The sequence below is a fragment of the Neodiprion pinetum genome, chromosome 5 (genome assembly GCF_021155775.2).
Source record: "Neodiprion pinetum isolate iyNeoPine1 chromosome 5, iyNeoPine1.2, whole genome shotgun sequence".
Classification (NCBI taxonomy): Eukaryota; Metazoa; Arthropoda; class Insecta; order Hymenoptera; family Diprionidae; genus Neodiprion; species Neodiprion pinetum.
Genome location: NC_060236.1, coordinates 3,168,703 through 3,185,778, shown reverse-complemented (window position 1 = coordinate 3,185,778; position 17,076 = coordinate 3,168,703). Strand labels below are relative to the sequence as shown.

General features: G+C 38.4%; 5 protein-coding genes across 12 annotated transcripts; 3 read left to right on the top strand and 2 right to left on the bottom strand.

Moving 5' to 3' along the window:
• The first annotated feature begins 153 nt into the window (after positions 1-153).
• On the top strand, positions 154-6,257 carry gry (trafficking protein particle complex subunit 11 gry). 3 transcript variants are annotated; one of them, XM_046625159.2, is made up of 21 exons: positions 155-527; positions 671-913; positions 1,031-1,200; positions 1,276-1,464; positions 1,552-1,725; positions 1,898-2,065; positions 2,198-2,402; positions 2,477-2,650; positions 2,746-2,824; positions 2,900-2,954; positions 3,037-3,244; positions 3,352-3,557; positions 3,649-3,954; positions 4,037-4,248; positions 4,372-4,514; positions 4,596-4,808; positions 5,077-5,237; positions 5,320-5,542; positions 5,688-5,844; positions 5,924-6,000; positions 6,099-6,257. In XM_046625159.2, exons 2-21 carry the CDS (start codon positions 722-724, stop codon positions 6,117-6,119), a joined length of 3,333 nt encoding a protein of 1,110 aa, XP_046481115.1. In that variant the 5' UTR covers positions 155-527; positions 671-721; the 3' UTR covers positions 6,120-6,257. The 3 variants fall into 3 exon arrangements, 2 of the variants coding, with proteins under 2 accessions (XP_046481115.1, XP_046481116.1); XM_046625160.2 differs by having other exon boundaries at positions 157-527; positions 5,688-5,796; XR_006883112.2 differs by lacking the exon at positions 5,688-5,844 and having other exon boundaries at positions 154-527.
• Positions 6,258-6,534: 277 nt separating this feature from the next.
• Positions 6,535-11,245, top strand: Tspo (Translocator protein). Its single transcript, XM_046625200.2, has 3 exons — positions 6,535-6,744; positions 6,950-7,165; positions 7,252-11,245. The coding sequence occupies exons 1-3, from the start codon at positions 6,637-6,639 to the stop codon at positions 7,435-7,437; spliced, it is 510 nt and encodes a 169-aa protein (XP_046481156.1). The 5' UTR covers positions 6,535-6,636; the 3' UTR covers positions 7,438-11,245.
• On the bottom strand, positions 7,625-13,304 carry Atg1 (serine/threonine-protein kinase unc-51-like protein Atg1). 2 transcript variants are annotated; one of them, XM_046625171.2, is made up of 13 exons: positions 13,164-13,304; positions 12,990-13,082; positions 12,533-12,583; positions 12,375-12,444; positions 11,426-11,602; positions 11,047-11,281; positions 10,549-10,860; positions 10,190-10,462; positions 9,803-10,062; positions 9,340-9,708; positions 8,939-9,066; positions 8,723-8,858; positions 7,625-8,615 (listed from the first exon to the last, which is right to left on the bottom strand). In XM_046625171.2, exons 1-13 carry the CDS (start codon positions 13,251-13,253, stop codon positions 8,542-8,544), a joined length of 2,268 nt encoding a protein of 755 aa, XP_046481127.1. In that variant the 5' UTR covers positions 13,254-13,304; the 3' UTR covers positions 7,625-8,541. The 2 variants fall into 2 exon arrangements, with proteins under 2 accessions (XP_046481127.1, XP_046481128.1); XM_046625172.2 differs by lacking the exon at positions 8,723-8,858.
• A 629-nt stretch (positions 13,305-13,933) lies between these two features.
• Positions 13,934-15,071, top strand: LOC124218596 (RNA polymerase III subunit I). Its single transcript, XM_046625201.2, has 3 exons — positions 13,934-14,415; positions 14,498-14,768; positions 14,846-15,071. Exons 1-3 carry the CDS (start codon positions 14,408-14,410, stop codon positions 14,963-14,965), a joined length of 399 nt encoding a protein of 132 aa, XP_046481157.1. The 5' UTR covers positions 13,934-14,407; the 3' UTR covers positions 14,966-15,071.
• On the bottom strand, positions 15,003-17,045 carry DENR (density-regulated protein). Of its 5 annotated transcripts, none has more exons than XM_046625193.2 (6): positions 16,922-17,045; positions 16,534-16,649; positions 15,735-15,819; positions 15,493-15,669; positions 15,206-15,345; positions 15,003-15,127 (listed from the first exon to the last, which is right to left on the bottom strand). In XM_046625193.2, exons 2-6 carry the CDS (start codon positions 16,606-16,608, stop codon positions 15,083-15,085), a joined length of 522 nt encoding a protein of 173 aa, XP_046481149.1. In that variant the 5' UTR covers positions 16,609-16,649; positions 16,922-17,045; the 3' UTR covers positions 15,003-15,082. The 5 variants fall into 5 exon arrangements, with proteins under 5 accessions (XP_046481149.1, XP_046481150.1, XP_046481151.1 ...); XM_046625194.1 differs by lacking the exon at positions 16,922-17,045 and adding an exon at positions 16,736-16,911; XM_046625195.2 differs by lacking the exon at positions 16,922-17,045 and adding an exon at positions 16,877-16,897.
• Positions 17,046-17,076: the final 31 nt, after the last annotated feature.

The following is a 17,076-nucleotide window of genomic DNA, read 5'->3' as shown; positions in this document are numbered from 1 at the left end:
AAATACGTCCTGTCTGTAGATGAAACGCCGTTTTGATGTAAATACTACAAATTGACAAGGTTGTAGTCAGGGTTGCCTGCAACGAGGCGTCGCAATTTCTTCCGTTGAGGCTGTCAACCTTAATTATTCCCATAACCTCCGCAAATTGTGATGACCGTCAGGAAAGTGTATTTTAAAATTATTCGGAATCATACTTCTCATTTTTTGTGTGAGACTTGATCGGCTTGGGAGTTGACACAATCAATTCATCGTGGATAACAGATTCGTTCTTACTATAGCAGACGTTTCGCCAACGCTTGCGCGGTAGCACGCTATCTGTTACCCACGTATTTCGCATCTTTACTCCGCCCTGACACCGTAGCTGTCATCATTTGAGTTTTCTGTCATTCAAAAAAATCGTCATAACTGGTGGTACAGGGGTCTCTGTAGGGACCCGACAGCCAACTAAAAGACTTAAGAAAAAGAAGAAATCGCCAAATCCTGCATGAGCGCTGAGCCCAGTTTACGCGCAAACCATTCTCAAATAGGTTGAAAACACATTTTGTTAAGTGTGCCTATTTAGCCTAACCTCAATTGAAATGTCAAACCAAATAGATTTGATAACGTTTGAACTCAATAACTTATCACAGCTTTCAAATTGAGATATGTGACCCTTTTAATTTTACAACAGATTCTACTTGGGACTTCTGTTCTGTTATTCCTGGTTCTTGTCCATTGATCCATGTCAGAACTACCTGCAGAATTGACAGCGAAGCCCTTGGCTTTGATCGGTGTTACCGGATTGGATACAATAAACAATGCGATTCACCGATTGATTTGGGATGCATTCAGCAACAATCGCCGGCCAGACAGTGCAGCTGTTCAGTTTAAACTATTAAGCAATGCCCATGAGTTTCCAACAGTTAAACCAAAGGTCTGTTGACATTAGATCACTCTTCGATACAACAACTCGAATATTCAAGTTATTTCACTAAGAATTTGTCCCCTTAAATTGAATGGCATGACGAATAACTTTCGATGTCTGCTGTAGCGTAACTCCTACGAATGGTACATACCCAAAGGGATATTAAAACGAAATTGGATGAATAAATATCTAAATGACATACCATCCGTCGTTGTTATATTTTATGACTTGGATTGGAATGATTCTATGTGGAATGAAAAAAAGATCGAATGTGCATCGAGAGTTCAATCCTTGAGGTACATGTATCAGATTATTTATTTGGTTACAAATCAAAATATATCTAAGTATAACAAATCTTCAAACAATCATAGAGCTGCTATCGAGGGTAGAAGTACGAAGATTGCTGTAGTTCTAATACAGCATGGAGCACCGCCACAACCAGGCGCTGAAGATGCTGCAACAACTGAGCGTGCTACAGCTTTGTGTGCTGCATGTGAATTGCCAGCCAAATCGTTATATGTCTTACCTCATGGCGATCACTTGTTGGGTTATACTCTAAGGTAGTTGCTTGAAATAATAAAGTGTAATACTTGTTGGTTGTGTGCTCAGCAAGTTTGAATAGGACTAATGACAATCTGTACCTGTAGGTTGGAAAATGCCTTCTATGATTTGGCCCAAAACTTCTATCACCTGGAAGCCCGCATCGTGAAAAATCACAGAGATCACCTGAACAAGACTACACATCAATATTTGTTTGTCCGGCATCAGTTTAAGATGGGCTTTCTAAATGAATTGAAACAGGATCAGCACATGGCTCACAAGCAAGTTGTCATTATTTTTCATGTGATATTTCAATCTGGACACCTAATCAAGACTAGTAAAAAAAAAAAAAACAAGCTTGTTGAGAACTTCGAATCATAGCTAACACTTTTGTATTCAATAACTCAATTCGCGAACCAATCCCTTCTAATCATGCAAGTGTTTATTTCACAGGCATTATCAGTTGGCGTACAATAACTTGCTCGATATACGAATGGTGGACACAAATGCTTTGGAAATAAAGACTGTTGCAAGCTTCATAAATTACAAACTATGTCGTCTAATGTTCAACTTAAATCTTCCCCGTGATGCTATTTCGCAGTTTAGAGCTCACACAGATCGGTATGTATATCTTTACAATATAAAATTTTACATGTACGATTATCTTTCACCAATTACTAGTAGGCCTCAGTACCAGAAAATTGATTGCATTCAAAGGGAATATCATAACTCAAATTCCATATACCATTACAGTTTTAAATTGAAAGTTGGTCCCAAAGAACTAATGTTTGAACATCACGCGTGGATGTCAGGACAGTTCTCCACGTTTGCGGAATTATTTGATGAAGCCATCAGGCAAGGTCTTCCTGCTGTTCAAACTCAGCATCCAGGATACTACTTTCAGCTGGCAGCTCAGCATGCTACTTTGCGGCAAACAGCGTGCAGAGATCTTTGCAAAGTGAGCAGATATTTGACTTGGTTTATATTATTTCATCTATAATGAATCTAAACCTGTATTTGATTATGATTCAGGATGTTAATGAGTATCCTGAACCTGATCCTTTGGCAGGCCAAGACAAACTTGAATATTACGGTCAGAGACCATGGCGTCCAGGGAAATTGAGTGCCGAGCCTGCAGACATGGCACGGGAAGCAGCGGCTATTCAAGCTTTACAACACAAAGAGAAGACTACTGTCAACCATTCTGTAAGTCAATTAATTTCTCAGGAATGCTGAGAGGTAATATTGTAATGCGTGTGATAAATTGGTAGCAGAAATAGTTGTTTACAATTTATTTTCAGATGATAATCATCGGTCTTTTAGGACATGCAATTTCCCAGTTCAAAACTTATCGATGTCCAAGAATGCGTCGTCATTTAGGTTTGAATACCACCATAACTTTATGCAAATGTATTAATTTGAATATCACTGGCTTCTAAAGAATTAATATTTCAGTTGTACAAATGGCTGATGAGTATTACAATTCTCGAGATTACGGGAAAGCACTCACGTAAGTTTATACGACTGCCTTTGAAGGCTTATGCAAGTGAATTGAACAGTAGAATAAATGCCTAAATTCTTTGTTCTACTAGACTGTTGATGCATATGCTATGGGATTATCGAGGTGAACGATGGCCAGGGCTGTTGACAGATATTTTGACTAAAGCTTTGCGAGCAGCGTATCTATCCACGAGCTTGCAAGACTACCTCACATTAGCCTTAGAGGCACTGGGACCAACATCTTGTCTTCCAAAGGATCATCAAGCTGCAATATATACCAATATATCAAATATACTGCAGGTAATTGATCAAGGGCTACTGCCAAAGATACTGGTCCTGGCAATATTCATTGGATTTTTTTCTTTTCGATGAAAACCATGGCTTATAATTATTCCACGCATTTTTAGAAAAATATTCCCAATCCTGAACCACATCTACCAGAAACAACGGCGTCCTTGGCAATGGAAAAGTGGAATATTATCGTCAATAAATCAGAACCATTCGTTATTACAATTGATGCCAATAATATGGCAACATTTATGGAGGTTAAAGCTAGATTCACGCAAAAAACGTATACAGTAAAATCAAATGTGACAATTGAAGTATTCATTAGGTAATTTCATTATCTGGTCTGACGCAAAGTGATGTTTATCTGAATTCATGTTTGGTACAATAATAACAGTCTGACATTCTCGTTTCATTAGGAATCTCTATCATCAAAGTATGGAGTTTTCCAAAGTATCTGTAACTGTTAACAGTCCTGGTTACAGTTCAGAATTTGCAGTAAGCGATATCCAAGATAAGCCAGTGATATTTCAAGAGAAAGAAACCAAAAAATTTCTCTGCCAATTTCAAGCAAGGCAACAAGATGTTGGCAATGAAATTCAGATCAGCACGGTTTCTTTGTACCTGGGTAGTGACAGCAATCGTTGCTTGATCATGCGATTTTCTGCTCTTGGTGGGGAGAACAATGTTCTTGATCGAACGTATCCTGAAATTCAACAAATCCGGTAAGCAAATTGTTCACGCGGAAATCTAAACCATCTACTACTGGCTTACGAAAATATTTTTACGAAATTATTGATTATACAGTGGTAGTGTTCTGGAATTCAACAATATGAGACCTTTAGTAAGTGCAGAAATTGAACAGGAAGAATCGAGTATAAAAATATTAGCCGATTCAGCAACTCCTGGTCTACTAGGCGAGTGGCTTCCTATCAATATAAACTTATCCACTTCTGAGCAAGTCGCAAGTACGCGATTATCTATCGTTTTGGTTCCGGATGGAGGCAATGATCAGTCCAGTATGTATTTTCAACCTGATTCAGTTACTTGAAACCTACAATTAAGTATGTCATGTTTAATTCAAAAGAACATGGTACTATCAGTTTCCCGCCATTTATTCTAATGATTTTACTGTAATATAGCTGAATTGAGATTGTCTACGAATACCAAGCAAGAGGCGGGACCCATAACAGTGGATATTCCAATGATTGAGAAGGATCAGGCAATACATAAAATAGTTTATATACGAGCCCATAGTATTGGGAATCGGAATATTAACATGAAGGTATAATTTTGGTTCCATTAGATCGTGGCGCGAAACTCGAAGTGAAATTATGCTATAATTAAAACTACTTTTGCTTGATAGGTTGATTACTCTAATATTGAGGAAGTGAAATATTCGAGAGAAATCACCTACAATCTACCAATGGTTAAACCATTTGATATCACAACACAATTCTACACAACATTGTTTGAACCAATTAGTAAAGGCTTCGTTTACGAACCATTTATCATGATGCCGAATATAATTTGCTCATCCCCATCTCCTATAACAATCATTGGCACATGCATTGAACTGGTAAGTTGATGAATTTACTCATACTACCAAAGTGCAATAAATATGAAAAACCAAATCATAAAGACCAGAATTTTGGCGATATTCTTTGTGGGATTTCCATACTTCACCTTACTAGATTTTAACTTTTCTGTATTTTGACTTTCTACATTTTAAAATTCTATGAAATTAATTTTTTTTTCAAAGATGAATATTGTGACCCGTTTATCTTATAATCTGTATACACTTTTACCCCTACTCCAATATGACATTGGAAATACTTTTCACTTAGGGTGAGTCAATGCAAAGGGAAGACGAAGAGGTCCAAGAATCTGCTTTATCTGGAATTACGTTATGTAATGGCGAAGCTGGGTCAGAAGCGTACTGTATTATTCCGAAGGCAGGTAGCGAACAACCAGCCAGCACAGGTGTATATACGATCCAGTGGAGAAGGTACACTGAATAAAAATTAAACAAGACCAAGAATAGGTCCAGTCTATATCCCCCTGTCTATTGATATATTTTTGCTTTTCAGAACTAATAGTCCCACAGACTTAGTGACAAGTAGCAGTGTAACACTGTCACCCCTATGGGTCGAAGAAACACCAGTCGGATTGGTGGCAAAATTGCCTGCACATGGTTCGGTTCGAACCCCACTTTGCGTTTCCTACTATCTTCGTAATTATTCCGATTATATGATCACCTTACAGCTCACAATGGATGCCAGTGATGCTTTCATGTTTGCTGGACAAAAGCAGGTAAATTATTTCGTTGTCTAGCCATATTGTACAGTGTAATCAGTACATAGAAAAATGATTTGTCATATTTACAACCAGAATCAGTCGACCAATTAATTTCATATGAATAACTAAGCTCCGTTGTCTGGTATTTTATTTTCTACAGGTAGAAGTTTGCATATTACCTCAGGGGGAGCGCAAGATTGAGTGGGTATTGCGCCCATTAGTAGCTGGTTCAGTAGCCCTGCCTATGTTGACTTTGGCTATGCCTTCTGGTGCTTATATTTATTATAATAATTGCCTTTTGTCAACACAGATTAGTGGTATGGTGACAAAGAATGCGGTTATTTCAGTTGATTGAATAAAATTTAATTTCATGTAACAATTTTTTTTATTTTTCAGAAGATGATCATAAGGTGAGCCGAAGCAGACTTGGCGAAATGCTTGAACGATCCTTACCAAGTCACATTTACATAATGGTGAGTTTAAATAAGCATTGATTACAAATTGGTATTATTAGAAATGTGCGAACCATACTATGATTTTCCTAACTAAAATATATGAATGATTTTTGCAGCCTCAATCACAGAGTGTGTAGGAAATGGTGTTCGATGTATTAGCGAAATTGGCGGTACGGAATGGAAAAAAAGTTATAATGTCTCAATTAGCAGTATATTACATCATCTATAATATGTATACATCCTGTACTATATAAATGACACGTCATTTTTCGGCATTTTAATTAGTTCTTGTTATACGTATAATATATTAGATATGATTTAATAATAGAATAATTAAAATGTACGAAAATTAAGTTACATATCTAAAAATTAAGAATCAAATTTACACTCCGTTGTTAATCAGATACAACGCCTGATTGTTGGTAATTCGATACACGATACGGTTTGACAAGTTGACGCAATGATTGCGTAACCAAAAGTTCGTCATTTCACTTATCATCATTAATCACGATTCTCACGATGATAACAGAAGTCGGCGGTTGCCATCACGGTATGGTGGTGGTGGTAACAGCCAGAGAATCAGCTGTTACACTACTGGTGGCGCTTACGTACGCAATTCGTTACGGGTGACCACCGCCTATTGACGGAGGTAAAATGCCTATAGAGATAGTTTGGCCTGCTGTAGGTGCAACTATTCTTCCAAATTTGGGAGGCTGGGCCGGCAGTTTAATTACCACGAAAAATATCAAGCCGTGGTATGAGGTATGTTTCAACCTATATTGGTTCTGCATTTTCTCTACTGGTATGTACTTATTTACGTATAATTTATGCATGAAGCATAAAGATTTCCGTGGTTCGTTACAATCGCGATTATTCATCGGCCAGTTATCTACTCGTATTCCTTCCTCAAATTTTACCCGGCAACTGCAATATTTCGTTGTTTGAGTATTTCTCTACTGTTCCCTAGACCTTGCGCAAACCGAATTGGCGGCCGCCGAATTGGGCATTTGGCCCTGTCTGGACGACCCTCTACTGCGGCATGGGTTACGCATCTTATTTGGTTTGGCGCGACGGCGGGGGTTTCGAGGGTGACGCGAGGTATCCCTTAATAAGTTATGGGATAAATATTGGCTTGAATTGGGCCTGGACTCCCATCTTTTTCGGCGCGAAAAGCTTGAAATGGGTCAGCTTACATAATATACAAAATTCATTGCTTGCCAGGTTTGTTGATCTCTTGCTGTAATAAAGCATAAGAATCTTTTCTTACAGAGTTTTTACGAAATATTGGTGTTATTGGGCAGCACCGCAGTAACGACCGTTGCTTTCTTCAAAGTAAATGAAACTGCTGGCTATTTGCTCATACCATATTTGGCGTGGGGTACCTTGGCCACAGCTTTAAACTATGTTGTCTATAGAGATAATCCAGCTCCTGCAATAGAGGGCAAGAAGGATTAGAATTGTACCATCACAACGCTGCTAGACATGGCCCAATCCTCTTCAATGTGTCTGACGACACAGAGGAATTTTACAGGGTTACCATCCCTGTTTTTGCATATAGCAATTTTGACTGCGGTAATACGAGTCAGGTAAAATTGGTACGAACTTCTAACTATACTAGTTTATATATTTTTTCGCAATACGAACATAGGAATATCAATCCGATAAGCAGAAACAAATCATAAAGAAAAGTTTATTAATATTATATTTTACTAATTCTATACATGGTATCAGGTATCGGTATGTTATTGGCAAATAAACTATGTATAAATTTTTGACGGACCTCTAAAACCTTTATTTGCTGATCATTGCTCGCTATTCTTTTTCAAACTTACGTTTAATCAAGGACACGTACGGCCGTTCAGTACACGTCTGTTTATTAATTGATATTAAAGAAACGTTAGTATATTTTCCTGCAACCACGAATAAAGTGCAATACATGTATTAAACACGCGTACACAGGCATGTACTATTATTATACCTCCACTCAGAGGTAAATGCGTGCATACATACAAAATGTATGCCACCAGTAGTGTGATTTCAACCCTTAGATTTGGAAAACTGTCATACAGGGTTGTTAAAATGAAAATGTCTAACGTGAAGCAGTTGTGAAAATCATAAAACTCACCGAGCAATTTGTAAATATAAAATTAAAAACAAATCGCCCATTCATGCTTTGCATTATATTTTGACTCGTCTGTTATACCAGTTTTACATTGTTTTCGATTATCTTGAATTTACGCAGTCTAACATCGCCAACTTTATCCAACAATTATAGAATTTGATGGATATTCCAACACATAAAGTGTACTTGCACGGATGTATGCGTAGATATCATATAATCGATGTTCAACAATGATTAAGCAATATTACCCAAAAAAAAACCGTATATATATATATTGTCAATGATAAATTCAAATTATGGTAAGTAATATGAAACTACGACAACGCGAAGGTCGTCTTGCTTTGTTACTCAGATGAGTTTTCTTTTTCAAATCAACATTTCAGGATACAATACAAGTTGGGCGGGAATTTGTATTTTTGCGGCCAAATTGTTTTATGTTACGTTGGATCCGTCGCGTAGATGTAGCCTTGCTGTTGTAGAACATATAATCTCTTCTCAACAGCATCCTTATCTAAAAATGTAAGTGCTTATTAGTCTTGACTATTTGCATTGCGTAAACCAGGTATAGTGGATTAACGCTTATTAAACTTATACATGTTCAGTCAGCGTTAAACTTACATTTAGTTAGAAGAGCCCTGTCTTGGCTATGACTGACATGTTGGGATAAAGAATGCAGAAGTATTTGAGCAGTATGATACCTCTGGAAACATTCTGCTGGGTTTCCAAAGAGCTCGTCAAGCGCTGCAGATTGACACTGAATTTTTTTTTTTTTTTAATGATTGTCACTGATCAATGGATTTGGATATCAAGACACAAAAAGGACTGAAAAATTACCATTTGAATAGCATGATTGTAGAGGATTTTATCTGCAGTTGCACCAGCTTGCCTCAATAGCCCAGCACTGTTGAGTTGTTTACATTCAGAAAGACACGATCGGAACTTATCGTTCATTACACTGACCACTAGAAATAATTGTATCATAAATTAGCAAAGCAACATGATACCCTATTGCTTCGAATGCAAGTTGATAGTTAATTTCGAGATGAGGTTAAAAATGATCTTTCAAATATACGTGTCAAAGCAATCCCACATGGTTTTCACGTATGGCTTTTATCTAGCTGTAAGAAAAACAACTGATGAATTGTAAAGAAAGAATATTTTTAAGAGACGAAATTTTTGGCACATTCTGAGGATAAATGTTTCAGATTTAAAGCAGAAAAGAATATATTATGTACCTTCTTTTACACTCGCCGTTGGTTGTAGTCTGCCAGCTTTCAACTGTTGGGTAGCTAATCCCAAACCTGAGCTGAGAAGCTGAAGCGCCCTGACGAGAAGCACAACCTGCTCAGCTCGTCGTCGAGTCACGGCACCACTAGCTTGCTCCAGGGAACCTATGGGAGCTCCAAGGGGGCCTGCGCGACTCCGTGCCACTTCACAGACACACTCGCACAGCGCGACAACAAAGTTCAATTTGGCTAATATCTCGTTGTGTTCTCTTTCTAAAAGTGTTTCTTCCGGAAGTTCGGGAGCAAGGAAGGTCAGTGGACGGTCGTCTGTGGTGAATTGGTTAGTTTCAGGGAAGAGATTTTGAAAACTGCCAGCTTCTGCGGAAAATTATTACATAAAATCATTTGCATGACGTCCCTCTGGTGGTAATCAAAGAAGTGAAGAACTGTTCAAATGAAAAGTGGGACGCACCAGATATTTCAGGCAAAGTAACAGCACGAGTACCAAAAGGGATAACAGGCGAATGCCTCAGAGTATTGTTGTTGTCGTGTAGAGCTCTGGTAGTTGGAGATCCTAAAACTGCCAAAGGCCCGGTGAGCAGAGGCGATGATCCACCGTTATTGCCTGAAGAACGTCGCAGTGGTGAGCTGCCACTGGATGTATGGGAAAAGGAATGTCTCGCAACAGGACTGACCTGCCACGTACTTGGAGGTGGAGGCGTTTCACTTAGTCTATAAATATAAGGTAAACAACAAAACGCAATGAGTCATTGACTAACTTACGAAATCAATCGTAGTTTTACTAACCAACGTAGGGTGGATAGTTTTATTAATCAATAGAATAACTGCATTACTCTACCTTCTACCCGGTGGAGTTCCAATCACAAACTGAACGCTTGGTGGGCTTAGCGAGCCGATGTCTGGAGCATAGTTATGGCGAGTATCGCTGCTGCGTCTCATTGTTATGGGCTGTGACCTAGGCACACTGCTACCCTCGACTCTTGACCTATTTGACGATGGCGATGACGGCTGTACTATGTTACGTTGGGTTGGTACTGGTATTGGTTCAGATATTGGAAGAAAACTGGGTCTAGGAGGACTAACAGCTTCGCGACTGTTCTGTTTGACATACCTGGTAAAAATTGTGTCCCAAAGTTATCCGGCCACTTACTATTTTGCAGTACTTATCTCATTTTGTTAAAAATTCAGCAGTCTTACTTGATTGGTTGCGGCATGTTATTTTCGGTTTCGCTACTGAGATCGCTCGGTACTAGAACAAAATCGTCATCTGGACTAGAACAGGGGCTGTGAGCCTCTGGACCAGATCTAGGACTGCTAGGTCCTGTATCAACTGTCGCTAATCCTCCAGGAGATGCGGGAAGCTCAACCGGTAGAGGGCTGACACTCTCCCTGGGTCCTTGCAAGAATGGGTGATTGAAGAATTCGTCGAATGGCATGCGATCTCTGGCATTACGTCGTAACAAGCCAACCAAAAGGTCTGAGAGTTCTGGTGATGTACCAACAGGAATTCTGAAAGAGGAATTACTGTTAACATCAGGATAATTAATCTTGACTCAATAACTGCAGCAGATGTATTGTATGAATTTGTGCAAATTTATGGAACTCTATTTACTTAAAATATTGTTCAGCCAGATAGTGAGTCTTGGTGCGTTCATTAAATCAGAATATTTAAACAGTTAAATGTGAAAAATATACTTTGGGCCCAGGTTGGCGTTCTTCTCGTAAAATAGTTTCAGGGCCTGAGGCGTGTGGGCTTGGAAGGGAGCCTTTCCTGTGAGACACTGGAACACAATCGTTCCTAATGACCACAGATCGGCCTTAGCATCATACTGCAGAGACATTATAACTTCAGGTGCCATGTACATCGGTGAACCACACAGCGTTGCAGCCATTACGCCATCTTGCAAAAATCTGGCAAAGCCAAAGTCCGCTAAAAAAATGCATTCTCAATATAACATGTACTGAAAAAATCCACAGGAGAAAAAACGTGTACAGCAATCGACGGAGACAGTTGCATTATGTTGGTAGATACACTCACAGATATTGTATTCTAAGGACTTTTCTTCCAACTTACCAATTTTCAGAGTAATCTGATGCGGCTGAGGGCAAGCCTTCCCGCAGCAGTGACTCAACAATATATTTTGAGGTTTGAGATCGCGGTGAACAACGCCTTTAGCATGTAGAGCTTTCATGGCACCGGCAAGCTGTTTCAAGAACACTCTGATTGTGTCTTCAGATAATGTGCCCTTTACTACAAAAAGAATAAAAAATAGATTCAGGATTAGCTACTACAGTGAAACTTCAGTTATACGTTTTTAAAGGGATATGGCAATATTGATATATATGTGAAAATAACTTTAGGGTGAAATACTTAAGTATTCCAAACCTTCATGATTGGAAAATGAAAAATTAATGATTTTCAGTGATTTTATAGGTCTCATCTCGTCATTTAATTCACCTCTAGCAAAATTGAACGATATTATTATTAGAGCATTTCAAGATGGCATGCGCTAGTTTAACCCTTCGAGAATACACCGGGTCATTCTGACTCATACCTTTTTTTGTAAAACAGTAATGTTTCAAAGAATTCTCTTCCCTAATAATAATAATATATATATATATATTTTTTTTTGCCATTCGACTTATATTTATAATTCTAAACAACACTATCATATTTTATGATAGTGAAAGCGTATCCCTGAATTTTTTCAGGTAGCTCAAACCCATACATTCGAAATGGTAACACATAAAAGATTAGATAGGGTCATCGAGACAGCACTAGGGGATGTAATACGTAGCATATAAGTGCGACAAACCTTTAAACGAGAAATATAAAAGTAAAATATTTTCACTAGTGACAATATTTACAAATTGTCAAGACCGAGAAAATGTAATGTGTAAACGAAAAAATACATACAAGTGCGAAACGTATAACTGAGGTTGCACTATACTACGAAATGTGGCTCCAAGTTTGATGAGTGTCATTTATAACAATGACAATCTGGAATATTCCAAATACGTACCACTCAGGTAATCTGCCAAGTCACCGCCATTACAGTATTCCATAACCAGGAAGACATTGTGATTAGACTCCTGTAATTTAGTTCAATGGACTGTTTAGAAGATTCAAAAAGATTCATTTGCTATTTATGAATTATTATTGAGAATGTGAGGTACGAACTTTACAATCCAGCAGTGCAACGACATTGTCATGATGAAGCTCAGTCAACTCCTGTAATGAAGTAGTTATTATATTATGTTAGATACATTGGAATCGAAAGATGGTCAGGTGGAGGGGATTGAATACATTAAAACCTCATCAGTTACGCTCACCCAGCAAGGGTGGAGTTAACACGGATAACGTAAAAAATGAATAGTCAAAATAACAATTGTGAGTAAAAAACTGGTGTAGAAATTACAAAGTGGTGGAAGCAGATGGGAAACCCGTTCGGGCATGACATGGATAGTAGAGGTTATATCGTACTTCACTAGACAGAACAAAAATAGATCCGGAGAAAAATATGTCGCGGCAGCGGCGTGCCTGGTTTAAATGTGTGAGAATTTTTCTTTTTTTTCTTTCAAAGTTTACTTATATATCCCTCTAGACACGGATATACCTTTGAGGATGGTTCACTGACCTTTAGGATTTTGATCTCCTTCCCCAAGAGGTTTTGCGACTTGGCTAGACTCTTTTTGGTGATGCTCTTGATGGCGACAACGAAATTAAGTTTCTGTAAAGAAAGAGGCAACGTTATAATAGTTGACAATGAAAACGACAATGAACGTGCGATCGCCTAACCCGTTTCAGTTACCTTGCGATGTCTGCCTTTGAATACAACGGCAAAAGCGCCGTGGCCGATCAGGTCTTTCGTATTGTATTCGTAATCCCCGACGATCTCCATTCTCACAATCAGTTATTCGTAATTTGATTGAGAATAATCTTTGTAGCGAGTATTAGTTTACAAACAAAATAGTACAGTGCCAACATAACACAAGACTCCACATCGCCCTGAGAGATCAATACGCGACGAACCACAAAGCGTTTGTATTTTTTGGAAAAAATTTAATAAGTTTCCACATCTGCGGAGCGATGTGTTACTCCTATTCTACGTCATAACAATACACCGATTTTACCGCACAATTTTCAACTCCGCAATCGAAACAACCGCCCGGACAATGGTGCAATAACTGAATAACGTTCCCGAAAAATAGCACGCAATTTTCCCCCTTCAGAAAATGTCTGAACGTAGAGCCGCAACTTATCTGGTGAGCGGTTGTATTAATACGCGAAGTAGTCCCGATCAGCTGTTGGCCGTCGCACGCCTTTTGCCCTCCGCCAACTTAAGGTTGCCTGACGCAGTTCAAACACTATTTACCGACATCAGTGTTAGCAACTGTACAATAAGTATCGTACAACTAGGACAATCACACGTCCACATACGATATACGACCATGTAACGGTATCGTATGCAAATATAAGATAATATGGAGTATCGAACAAGGAAATGAAATAAAATGAAATTTAGTTAAAATTTACAATTTTTCGCGCGCTCACAAAATTTTCCGGCTGGTGTCTCTCGATCGCTACAGCGAGCACAGCGAGCAAAGCCGATCCGGCACTTTTCTGACTTTTTTTCCCCCATCAAAGAGTACATTTATACTTTAATAAACAACTGATTAATTGATACTGGATCTACTTTGATTTTGATCGAGTTATAGTTTTCGGGTTGTCGCAGGTAGAACGCAAGTAGAACGCGTAGAGTTGGCCAGAATTGACTAGGGTTTTAGAACGCGCACATTGTGGTGTTGATCACGAATGTTGATACTTCACGCGTGTTGTAAATGGTATCTGCGAAATACGTATACATACTCAAGTAAAGTTTGAATGATGATGATGCTCAAGTAATTATAATATAATAAATAACCAGTCCGGGATGATGAAGCTGACCGTCCTCAGATTCAATTTTTCTCAAATATAAACGCGGTACGTGTCCATACTGTTTATTCCGAAACTAGCCTAACCTATCTGGTGACCTACTGGAATTGCGTAAACAGGATGGAACTGTGAGTACAGTACGAGGGACGGCGGAGGTCGCCCGTTACTCCTAATTTCTTCATTAATTATTACAAAATTCCAATTTCTAAGGCAAAAGGCGTGCGTCGGATACCTGAGCAATTACGAGGTATTGGACATCTTGCAAGGGGCTAAATCTAACAAGCAGCATCGTAAGCCCCATAATCAGTTGGCTACGATTAGTTATCAAACTATAAGATACCTGGAGGATACACCATCTAAGAAACATACACCAGAATCAATTACAGGATTTTTAAAAGCAGTCCAAGCTTTTAAGTTGACCAAATGTGAAAAGCTTACCCTACTTAATTTGTGTCCGACGACTGCGCTTGAAATTCAATTGGTAAACAATTTGTACAATAATGAGCTAATATTGATGTTCACTTAAGCCGGACATAAATGTAACACAATTATATCCAGGTAATCGAAGATAGTGAAGAGAGGTTGACAGAAGACGAAGTAAACTCCTTGCTCCAAGTGATCGCAACACACCTGGGTAACGATAAGACAAATGATATGGAAATGGATACTGACCAGTAAGACGTGTGTTATGGATAGCAACTGATAATCATTTAGCTTATTTTATGTACATTTATTTATAATAAACATCCGAGGTCATGACAAAATATCAATTAGCATACGTAAATGGCTGTACCACTATCTTTTCTGATCGCCAAGGTCATCTATTGAATCCTCATCAATCTGAAAAACGGTCATTAGTGTATATTGAGTGGATTTTATTCAAGTCGTTATTTTTTTGATATATCAAATATAACTCACTTGTGGCCACTTTTCAGGGATAACGTCATACAAGTCATCCTTGACATCTCCTTGAATTACTATTTCGTCATCCCCCGTTACACTGGAGCCACATGCAAATTTACTACCAAAAAATTTAGCTGCTACCTTAAGGTCGATATCTGCAAAAAAGATGAAAACAGCTTTACCAGACTGTTGCGCTCTATGGTATATTATCATTTTGCAGCTTGTGCCAAACAACAATGATCTTGAGTAGTTTCAGCATATGGAAATTGGACAAGATATAGTATGTTTTTCAATGTACATACCAAACGTACTAAGACCCGTAACAACTGTGACAGACTTCTTTTTGCCTCTTGGAGCCCTTGAAACAGTTACCAATTTTGGTACGTCTTCTTTCTTCTTTGTTTTTAACATTCCTTTACCACCACGTTTCTGTCGCTTCTTCTCATCTTCCCCACCTCCCGAATCAGCTGCTGCATCCTCTGCAACATGAAATCGCCTTGCATGCAAGAATGATGTTCAAATTGAAAAACTAAAAAACGCATACCTAATTTAACTTTCTCAAATTCTGTAGGAAGGTTTCTCTCCAGCCAGTGTTTGCACTTCTCATATTCCGGATAATATTCGCAGTACTGCAAAACGATTATTAATGTAATATTAGTGGAAGTAATAGGTAATCAAAAAGGTCCGAATCCAAGGCAGTGACTTTACATTGTGTCTATTCGCCGCCCTACAGAGTCAATCTATATAGGACATTCTAAATGTGCCAAATGCTAGTGTGTTACAAAATTTTTGGAGTAGAGTGTCCCAACTAGTTTTCGAGGTAAACTAATTTTTATGTAAAAATAATTTTTGGGTAACACAATCTGAAAGTTAAAGAACTGGCAACATAGTTCGTACCTTTTGTGTGCGTGTAATTTTCAATAGTGATACAATACAATCATTCATTAACCTTTAGAGGGCTGACATTTTTCCTTTGATACTCGATATTTTTTAGAGGTATGATTGATGGACATAAATAGTCAGCATGTCCGGTAGAGTTTCCAAATTACCTGCTGGCTCCTAAAGGAGTCAGGCCAGCCCTCCAAAGTTCAAATGTCTAGCAAAGGTATAAAGAGGACGGGCTTCATGCAACGTTTGTCACTCGTCTTAAACGTGCCTCGAATAATCGTTCACACTCTAATTTTTTTCTTTTCCGAAAAATTCGGGATAATTAAACGTCAATTTGATTCAACGCTTAGAATGGCCGGAATGTAGCGTGATTGTTCACTTTGTAGCACGCGTAGACACTTTGAAGATTTCAGGAGAAACGGAGGACAAATATCAGCAGTAGTGCTTATGCTTACTTCGATGGGAAGTGAACAATTTCCGCAGTATTGTACTCTTAGTGGATAAACGAAATCAGCTTTAGGTCCTGACATCCTCGATCTTAACCTCACTTATTACTTTGAACCGACCCGCCCTAGATAGGATAAAAAAAATTTCACTCGAAAATTAGATAAATATAGATCAATTTTTGACTGTAATTTATGATTTCTATGCTCGCACACTTCTTTAAACAGGTCAATACTAGTTTGCACAGTTATCAAATCTCCGGGCGAAAAGGTTATGATTAGGAATTCAGGGTGTTTCAAGCAAGTTTGAGGTGCGTAATAACAATGGTAGTGTGCAGTATGCACGAAGTAATACTGTAGTTGCTGTAGTTCGTTGAAATCGTCGAAATGCCTTACAAACCATGGAAAGTGCGGTGAAAGCCTTTCTTCGTTGTCTAGTTTATCGATGTTTAGCGAGATGGCGACACTGGTTGACAATAAAACAAAAAGTTTGAAGCGCTCCTCGGATAATTCCAGTTTCAAACAATTACCGACGGGTAGAATAAGTTTACATTA